This window comes from Clarias gariepinus, chromosome 14 (genome assembly GCF_024256425.1).
Source record: "Clarias gariepinus isolate MV-2021 ecotype Netherlands chromosome 14, CGAR_prim_01v2, whole genome shotgun sequence".
Taxonomy (NCBI): domain Eukaryota; kingdom Metazoa; phylum Chordata; class Actinopteri; order Siluriformes; family Clariidae; genus Clarias; species Clarias gariepinus.
This window is the reverse complement of record NC_071113.1, coordinates 8,368,913-8,379,648: the sequence shown is the minus strand read 5'-3', so window position 1 is coordinate 8,379,648 and position 10,736 is coordinate 8,368,913. Positions and strand designations below refer to the sequence as shown.

The window sequence follows — 10,736 nt, the reverse complement described above, 5'->3', positions numbered from 1 at the left end:
CATTTTTAATACTTGTAGTTTGTTTTATATAAATCTTTATATACGTGTTCATATACTTTTTTTGTGTGCAACAAGTAATAAGAGTTTATTTAAAATTTCCAGGCTTAATTTTCACATTAAAGGAATGCTTATTGTTCCTTTTAAATATAACCACGTTCTCGCACAGAATCTGGACCATCAGTAATATTCAGTTTTGTCCCATTTCTCTTGGGAATCTGTTAAGAAGAAGAAAACAAAGATATCAAGCTTTATTAAGACGATGGAAATCATTTCTTCATACAGTAGTACAGGGAGTGTGATCTAAAATGCAGCACCTGATTGTGTGTCGGATTGCATAGTTGTACTCGTCTCGGCTGGAATTATTCTTGTGAAAGTGTCTGCAAAAAAGAAATGTCATTAACTTAACAGTCGGGTGGGGTAACTGAAGTTTATCTTACAGATCTAATGAGTTACATTGGAGAGTTGGAATTTTATATCACACTGCAAATTTTTTGCCTTGTTTCAAGAAAAACACCAAATAGTGATGTTTACTGAAGTGGAAATCTATTTGTTAATTTTTTTTTTTTTTTTTTTTTAGGAATGTGCATTAAAATGACTAGAAACATGTCTGCTCAGCAATTTACACAATTTGCATTCCTGCAAAGGTGGAAAGAGTGCATGATGCTCGACTGATGCTCCGCGTTAACTCTGAGCATGTTTACAAAGGTTAGCAATTACTCTTTCAGTGTGAACATGTTTGCTAAGCATTACAGTCACTCATGTGCCACAGATAATGTTGGTGTTTCCAGATGAATGACAGTTGTATTAATTAATGCCAAGAATGAATGATGTACTGAGCGAGCCTTGCACCACTACATCAACAGCAATATTGATACAAAAATATAGTGTATTAGAATTTACCTCCTCTTAATGATCTCCCCATTAGTCCAACAAACTTCTCTCCTTTATTTCCTGCAAAGAGAACAAAGCACAAACAGAAAATAAATCTATATTCTTGATAAATATATTAGTCTTTGATGAATATTATCAGTTTGGTGATAAGAGAGGTTTTAATAACCAATATGTCTAAGATTTTAGTCTTTCACTACTCACTTTTCTGACCCTGTTTCGTGCGCGGAAGATCTATAGAACAATGAGATATGAATTAGTGTGCCGTTTTTAATACAATACATCTACAACACTATGTGAAAAATTAATTTTAATCAAAGACATTGACATGTACTATCAAAAAGAAATCTCACCATCACGTTTTCCCATTAGACCATAGAACTGGTATGCTTTGGATCTCTTGATTATACTTGCCACTTCACTTGCTAAAGAGTCCACCAAAGGTTTATCCTAGTAAAACATTAAAACATAAGGTTGTTAAGTAAAATAAAGAAATTTTTTTCTGTCGCGTTTGTTGGTATGAAAGGCACAGCTAGAAAATGTGTTTGCTATTTTAAAAATATATAACAAATATTGAATTCAGAATTTTTTATTTTCATTTTAATCTAATACAAAAATGTCTGTTCTTCAATTATTAATAGACATAATATTAGAAATAGGCTGCAAAATATGAATTGCAATTTATGAATCTATATACTCTGATAGCTGGGCTTACTTATGTAAGAAATATTCATTTATAGAGCCGTACATACCTCCCAGTTTTTTGAAATCCAGTGTTCCTTATTAAGTGTAAAGGACATTCCTTGAGCACTGCATGCAAGGACACTGATGAAGATGATTACAGCAAGGAGTCTCCAAATTTCCATTATCAAAAAAGAGAGGCAAAAAAAAAGACTTTTTAGTAAACAATTATTCAGTAAACTAATAAAATGAAAAATACAAATTTTATTTATTTTTAATCAGCCGATGTGCCAGTGGATTGTTCTTTCAGGTCGTGTTTCTTTTTTGGGAGGATGTGGTGAAGTCTGCAGTCTTTCTCTGGTCCTTCACATAGTGCTTGGTGCATTTATACACATACGACTGCCAACCCCCTCCCCTCTACAGTACTGGGTACCGGACCAAAATGACCCTTTTTACCTACCCTCCTACCCCTTTGCCATAATGTGAATCTCTTTAATAGAAATACCTCTTAAATGAAGTGGCTCAAACCCTCATGGCAAGTTTTGCATCAGCTCTTTTTTTTCTCTCCTGCAATTAGACATAATAACCTGAATAATCTATTGATTGGGATTGTTCCTTTAGGCAAATTTGACATCCATAAAGCAAATAAACAATAAAACTTTTTTGTCTGCACATTCACAGTGCATTAAAAATGTCCATGTAATGCAATAAACATACAACTAATAAAATGATGTACATTTGAGATACTTACAGTATTTTATAGATTTTTAATGTTTTACATTCTTAAAGTAAAGGAAAATAAGTATGCAGACATAATATAGTAGTTTTGTTATTTAATATACCAAGGGCGTTCAAGTCAAACCAGGACATGTGATGAAATATCTTGTGAATGATTGGGTGAAACCCGGTTGACATTTACAGTGATGAGACTAACCCTAACCCTGCAGTAAAACATTTGAATGGTGAAAAAAATGGTTTTACCACCGTAAGTTCAAAAGATCTTGTGGAATCATTATAACTAATATCGTCTAGATTTTCCTTGTACCAGCGGTGCAGCACTGGACCCTTTGGGCACGACTCCACAAGATCTTTGGAAGAGTAATTTGGTGTCAGTGGATCCTTTGGGTGCTGTGGGTTGTGGGGTGGGACCCTCCATTGATCAGACTTATTTTTGTCCAGGTCATTTCTTGATTGGAGCTTGATTGGAATGAGATTCCAGAAGGAGACTGGGTCAGCAGCCATGGATTGATCTATCATAAATTAATTTTTTTTGGGCTGCAAAAAATAAGCCTTGTGTGCCCATGATCCTGTCACCAGTTTACTGATATATACAGTAATTGAGAATCAATGTTAATGTGTTAATGCAATTGATGAAATTGTGTATTTTGTATGTTTTAATGACTGCATACACGGTCAGAAATATATATAGTATTCTTTCTTGTTGCAGGCTGGTACCAATAAGGGTGTATTTTTATTTGTGGCTTTAAATTTATTTTTAATATGATTATTCTCAAAGATTGTAAGGAAAGCTTTTTTTAAAGCTATTTTTTTTATAAAGATATAAAAGTAGATTTTATGATTTAAGTTAAAGTAATTTTATAGCCATAATGTTTCATAAAAATTGCACAATGGAAAAAATGACATGCATTCATCTATGTTCAAGAGAACTTGGTAAAATTTGGTTTAGTGGTGAAAAGAAACCTGGCATTTTCCCTAAAACATTCCAGTACTACTCCTTCAATATAATATTCCTATTATTCCTATTTGTCGTCACCAGAACCCATTTACCCAATAAATTACCCTGAATTTTTTATACTGTTTCATACTCGTCCACTGAACCAATCAGATTTGCATTGACCAAATATTGACTTCCTGAATCCTCTTCATATCCGTCTCTGACTTATTCATAAGCTTCTGAGCTTTCTGTTTGATTGGAGCCCATAAATAGATGAGATCAAGCTCACTGTGGCCATTGAAGTCATTGGTTAGCCATTTTTATGAAAGACCTTTGTAATTTCCTCTTGCTGTAGTTTGGAGCAACCAGCTTTAAGGATGAAGCGGCTTTGCCAGTCCTATGACGAGGTTCAGCTGTTGTAAAGACACAGTAACGCAGATGTCGTTCAAAAGACAAATTAGCATTAATTACCTTTTTTTCAGAGTCTAGCTAATCATTACGCGTTTATCTTTTTCTGGTCTTTTTAATGGGCAGCACTGGTAAAAGTGACATTTCTTTTTAGTTTTCTTGTTCCAGAATAGATTTCGAAAGGCTGGAACTGGTCTTTTGAGTGAAGAACTCTGTTATATAAGAATTCTGGTGTAGTCGAGTGGCTCTGATGAGCGTTCATCATACGCTCGATCACTTGTCAGGGAAATGATGAGAGATGGAGCTCAGACTCACTTGAATATTAGAGATTATGTGTCTTACTTTCTTACTGTAGTTTTACTTAAAGATAAAATGATTCTCAGCCTATTTAAATAAAGGAAAAATGTATTTCAATCAATCAATCAATCAATCAATCAACATTTATTTGTACCATACAGCAATCTAAGTTGAACCAAGCATTAAAACAAAATAACACATATAAATTTATTTATTTTTAAAACACATGAAACTAAAAATATTAAAAGGCATTTTAAATAGGTGCATAAAAAACTAAATAAAAAATGATAAAAAATAAACAAAGATAATAATAATCATTGAATAACATAGAAATAAAAAATAAAAATGATGCAATTATAAAAGACATATACAGTATTTCTCTGGTAGACATGGTATGTTTGGTGGGGAGCCACCTTCGTCTTGTGTTTCACAAATATAACCTGCTTTAGTCTTTGCAGGTATATTAAAAAATCCAAAGACATGAATAAACATTCAGGCATTTTGTTACAACTGAATGTTTTGATGCTATACTAACCCCAACTAGTTTTTTCAGTTTCAACATGATGATCCATTTTAAATGATCATTCCGGTGAGTCATTTTGGATCAAGGTGCCGAACAAATGGCATAAATGAAAATGAAAAACCAAAGCTTTCATTTACCATCAATAATAAGGGCAAGGTGGGGACAAATACATTCTGATGTATTTTGTGAGTCTACTTTATAAGGCTTTTTTTTTGTGAGATATTTTTTTGCTTCCTCTTTAATCATCAGTTAAAACCTTCCAAAAAACAACTGCACATTGTCATTGATGAGGTCGTGTAAAGTTTTCTTTTGTTTCTCCACTGACTAACCTATCAGGTATTGCAAAATCGCCTCCCATTGAAATCGAGATGACACATACGCAGTAGTGTTCTTTGATCTCGCCACAGGTGCTTAACAAAGCAAGAAACCAATTTTCAGTAATTTCACCTGAACACCACTTGTGCGCTCGCGAGCACACTGAGGTCTAACGTTGAGTGCTGAATCAAAAGGAATCAGAGGCTCTACATTTGCATGTAAAAACGGCCTTTTTCAAAAGGACTCCCACTGCGCTGACACCATATTACCATCTCATATCCAGCAGTGCTGTGTAGGTACTGCTCCAGATATGGTGTTATATTGTGTGTTATATTTACAGTATAGGTAGGACTTCTCAAATCCAGCAGCGTGGTGCTTCTGGGCTTTGATTGACAAACTAACTGATTGATCGATTTATAACTTCATTTCTAGAAAATTGCCATCAGCGTCTAGATAAATTATTATTATCTTGAAACGAACACTAAAGCTGTTTCAGTCTCTTGTTATAAAATGCAATGGAAAATTAGTGGCAATACATACATTTAAATCTAAACTCAATATTTAGCCATTAGGTAGAAGTAAAAATATTCTTCACATATGATCCGTTTGGCATCCAAGTGTGATGTTCATTTTTAAGTGTCTTTTGTCATTTTTTGGATTTTTATCCATTTGGTTAATTATTATTTTCTGACACACAAGGTTGTCATTATCAAGACATTTAATTAGAAAACCGCTACAGTATATAACCTTGTAAAAATCGTTACTTATGATGGAGTAAGATCAGGACTATATTTAACACTTCAAAATAAAGTTTTTACAGAGTAGTAGAAGAGTGCAGACGTGCATTGTCATTCAAGATCACAACACGCTTGATCTTGCGCACAAAGATCACAATCACGATCTAGCTGATGGTTGACTTTCGAACGTGATTGAGGATGTTTCTGTTCCATACTGTGCCGTTTACTCTCAGGAAGCAGTGGTGGCTCAGGCTGCTAATTCTCAAGGTTGTTGATTTGAGGATCTGAGGATCCAGATTCAAGCCCCAGCCCCATGCTACCCAGCTACTGCATGCATTGCCGGTGACAAATGCAGATAAAATGGGAGGGTTGCATCAGGAAGAGCATCCAGTTTAAAACCTGTGACAAGTTGGATGCGGATCAGATGGTCCGCTGTGGCGACCCCTAGACAATGTGCAACCTTATTGTTGGAAGTTTTAACTTTCACTGTTTGAAGAAAGCATGTCGCATTGCTGCCTGAATTTCACCAAAAGCCAAGATGTTGAGAAAAGCCAATCACTTTACTTCTTTCTGTCACATGATTAATGAAGCTAAGGTACTTTACAGTGGCTACCATGAGTGGTTCAAATGTGCTCAAAAAGATTTTAAAGAATGTTGAAGAATCGATGGTATTTTCTGTAAAATAGGACATTATGCATTTTGGATGTTGTGTGAATACCATGTTATATACTGTATATATAACTACTGTAGTGTAAGCTTGCATGAGCCATTTGTGAGCCATTTGCCATTTGTGTACAAGAGACGTTGAATGATTGCGCTATGTGTGAGAAGCTTTTGGTGTTACAGTAATACCCCTGTACAAAGAGCTGTTGTCATGTACCGAAGTGAAATTAAAACTGGTAGAGGAGGACGTTGGTGGTGTAAACTGAAGTTTTGCTGTTGATTATAATGTTTACATGATCTCAGACAACCTTTGTAATTAAAATTATTTCCTCAATCTAATTAACTTTTTGTTTGTATCACGACAGAAATCAAAAGCATGAGCATGATTCAAACAACATAGCATTCATTGGTACTAATTTGCATACTCAAATAATCACAAAAACAAATGCAGCCTTTGTCCGCATTTTTGCTTTTTGACACTCTTGCGACTCAAACAAAACATGCAAAAATATTCTGCATCAATTTGTAACACTTATTGCTTCTTTTGAAAAAGCTAATTTTTCTCGAAAACAGAAAACTTATCTCATTTTGTTGACAAACTCTTCAAGTAAGGCAAATTAAACCTAAAAATTAAATCTAAACACAAATTAGCTTTTTTTCAAATTTGATAGATTTTATGCCTTATAAAAAGGAAAATTACACTTTTTCTTGCTCCAACATCACATCATCAGGTTCCACAGCACAGTCTAATGCTTTCTGTTCAAATGTAGATGAAAAGCCAGTGATAACCACATTGTGCAACATTTTGTAGATGAGGGCAAGTGAGATGATGAACTAGTACAGTTCTTGACAGCTTTTTGAAATAATTGGATGCTACACTGAATGGAAAATCTATGGCTGGATGAGAGAAGAATTCACCTTTGAGATTTCAAAGACCTGAATGAAAATATTAGACATAAAAACTTTGGTATTTCTTGGGAAAGTGGTTAGAGGTATTCAGTTTAAATGATCATTTCTTACTAATAATAGTAATTCTTAAATATAATAATGAAATACGGTTACTCAAGTATGTCCCCATATTAGTGGAATTTGTATTTTGATCTAAGAGTTATAAGATATATATATATATATATATATATATATATATATATATATATATATATAAAAGATAAGTAGCAAATGATACGATAGGCCACAGACTTTCCCTTGAATGCCACAAGTAGAACGATAAGGCCAGGTCTGATTCAGGTCCCAAATCGTCCTCATTATTTCAGTGAAGGGAAGACTCACATCTCTGTAGTGCTCAAGAAAAAACCCAGCTTGAGCTCAATCAGTTCTTCAGATTTCGTTTTACACTGTTGAGATGATGAGATGAATCATGACTGAGAACTGTCCGTTCTTCATACAGCATGATTTCCTCCAGCTTCATCCAGCGAGGGTATCTGTAGAATGTCTTTATGTAAGGACTGATTGCATTGTAATGAGATTGCTGCTTTTAAGTTTGAAATCGTCCTTTTATAAAAATAGATCAACTCGTTCTCAGGCATTTAGAAGTCTTTGCTTCCTGGTATACTGAGCCACCTCATGTGCTGAAGCTATTAAAACCATAAAAGAGTTTTTTGGTTTCGTGCCAGGGCCACTGTAACAATCTGAGCTCTAAGAGGAACAGAACGTTCCATGCTCGAATGTTTTTGGCAGTGCAGAGTCATGATCGGCATTACAAACCTACAGTAGGTTTGATTGTTTAAGTCGTTTTTACATAAAAGGATTCTCCCCAGATTACATATAATGGCTATTTTTTTAGTCAAAAGAATAATGTTTTAATTATCATAATTTCTTAATCAGTGTATTGATGATGATGGTGGTGGTGGAGAGTGCTGTCTAACATGTTGATCCAAAATCTAGAGAGATCAGAAGTGTCAAATTTTCTTCAGAAAGGGTCGGTGTGTGCGTGTGTGTGTGTGTGTGTGTGTGTGTGTGTGTGTGTGTGTGTGCGCGTGCATGTTTTCTTTCCAACCCTGTCTTAAATAACCTCTAAATTTTCTTGCTTGGGTAGAATAACAGAAACCCAAATTAACCTTTATCATCATATGTATAGTGTTCAGTTAGTCACAGCTTGATAAGCAAACGTGTGTAATGAATTTTGCATAAAGTTGTCAACTTCAATACTCTGTTTCCATGAAGTACTAAAGATTTTCCAGTGTAGCAGATAATGTATATTCCTCAAGTGCATTCCTCCCTTTATTCCTTCCATACCAACATCTAGCATTGCAAACAGATATAATTCATATTATGTTTAGTACAACCGAATAGCGGTATGGTGGCTTAGTCATTAGCAATGTGGCCTTGCACCTCCAGGGTCTGGGTTGGATTCCCAAATCTGGGTCTGTGTGCATGGAGTTTGCATGTGCTTGGTGGGTTTCTTCCTGGTACTCCGGTTTCCTTCCACAGTCTAAAGACATGCAGATTATTCTAATTGCTATTTCCAAATTACCCATAGTGTGTGAATGCATGTGAGAATGTTGGCTAGAGGTCCTATCATGGTTGGAAAAATGGAAATAAATACTAGGGCCCCCTAGTTGGCCTACCAAGGATCCTATTATTCGACATTCGATAAGCCAAAAATAAAGCTAACTAAAAGTGGACAAAAATCTATCAGAGCCTTTGCACAACCATTTTGCGCATACCAGTGCAACAATAAAGAAAACCAAAAATAATCAGACATGGAACAGGTCTACCAAAGGAAAACAGCAGCAGCAATCTTTATTGATGATGTAACTCCTGACAATAGTGTCAGAATGAATTCAGAATGAAAGGTCTGCAAATTTACATCCAGTCCAACTGGGGGATGCAACCAATCTAATTAAATCACTCTGCCAACAAAACAAAGCATTGGTCAGGTGACTACAGTGGAAGAATGGCCAGCGTTTGACCTTCTGAAGACGTTTGACATGATACAAGTTTATGGCGATGCTGCAATGAGTTGTTCAAGGTGTTTTGAGTGGCACGCATACTTAGAGAGTGCAAGAATGTCACTGGAAGACGACAAGAGATCTGGAAGACCTTCAACAAGCTTAAACCCCATGAAAATTTCCATTTGGACATGGACCATTTGGGGACTCGTGCATGACAATGATGCCATTTTGGGATGCTGCCATTATGGGTATGTCATACGGAACGGTCCAGGCATTTCTCACTGTTGCCGTCAAGTTCGTCCCCAGACTGTTAACCCAGGAGCAAAAGGAAAAAAGACTGCCAAGACTTCGTCAGAGTGCCATGGATGACCCGTCCTTCATGTCGAGGATCATTACCGGTAATGAACCTTGGGTGTATGGGTACGACCCTGAGATAAAGCAACAGTCTTAACAGTGGAGGAGCCCATCACACCATGAGTAAAAAAACATCTCGACCAAGTGCAAGCTAAATGTAACTACTTTAGCTAATCTACTATATAAAGCTTAAATATAAAACATATGCTGGGTTGCCTAACCCTATTTTTAACTACATAATTCAGTGTTCTTTTATAGTTTGTATGTATTCAGTATTAATGTGTAATGTTGAAAATAATTCAAATAAAGAAAAGGAAACACAGAAGGAAAAATTGTTTCCAAACTTTTGACTGGTAGTTCATGCATGCAGGTATGTACTGTATGTACTGTATGTATGTATGTACTGTATGTACTGTATGTATGCATGTATGTATGTTTGTATTTATTTACTGTATGTATTTATGTATGTATGTACAGTGGTGGGCAAAAGTCTTAGAAACAGGGAAATAACTGCTGTCTTAAAAACGTTTCTACAATAATAATAAAAGAAAACAGTAATAAATGAAAACAGTAATTAATGAAACAAATTCTATAATTAGTGTAAACTATTTTTTTCTTTGAGTCTCAGGTACAATTTGTGCTGTTTTATAAGGACATAAGCTACTCAGTTTTTTTTTTTTTTTTGCATTTTTTCCAAGCATGCACATCACATAAGCTTTTTTTCTTTTTCTCTAAAAAGTGGCCTTTTGCATAATACACTGCTTTCTTTTCTGGCTTTCAGATATTCTACTCTACTATTTTTTTTGCTGGAGTACTAATATTTGGAAATCAGAAATGGTTTGTACTGACTTAATAATGAAGTCATAAAATACAGTAGTAGAAAAAAACACAGAGTGCCTAGGAATTTGGATCAGTACTGCACACACACACACACACACACACACACATTGATTAGCAATAACTCCATACGACCTCTGGGGATGTGCTGTGGTGTCTGGCACACCGTCCCTCTGTCCCCTTTAAAGACATCCTTGTTTGTCTGACGCATCTTATGGGTGCTCAATTGGATTGGGATCTGGGGACTTTGGAGGTCGGGCCGGCAGCCTTGGGCTCTTTGCCTGTATCACCGCTTGCTGACTTGTGGCAGGCTGTGGTACACTGGGTGTTCTGGTGCCTTTCTATTGTGGCCAGCATTGACTTTTTTGGCAGCAGACTGGCCTTAAGGCTCCACAGGCATGGGTGTATCTGCTGATGTGTAATTTATAATCAATGTTAATGTG

General features: G+C 35.6%; 1 protein-coding gene across 1 annotated transcript; it reads right to left on the bottom strand.

Annotated features, from left to right (window-relative positions):
* Positions 1–88: 88 nt before the first annotated feature.
* On the bottom strand, positions 89–1,942 carry si:ch211-131k2.2 (protachykinin-1). Its single transcript, XM_053511725.1, has 6 exons — positions 1,641–1,942; positions 1,242–1,338; positions 1,093–1,122; positions 901–951; positions 315–377; positions 89–215 (listed from the first exon to the last, which is right to left on the bottom strand). The coding sequence occupies exons 1-6, from the start codon at positions 1,752–1,754 to the stop codon at positions 178–180; spliced, it is 393 nt and encodes a 130-aa protein (XP_053367700.1). The 5' UTR covers positions 1,755–1,942; the 3' UTR covers positions 89–177.
* Positions 1,943–10,736: the final 8,794 nt, after the last annotated feature.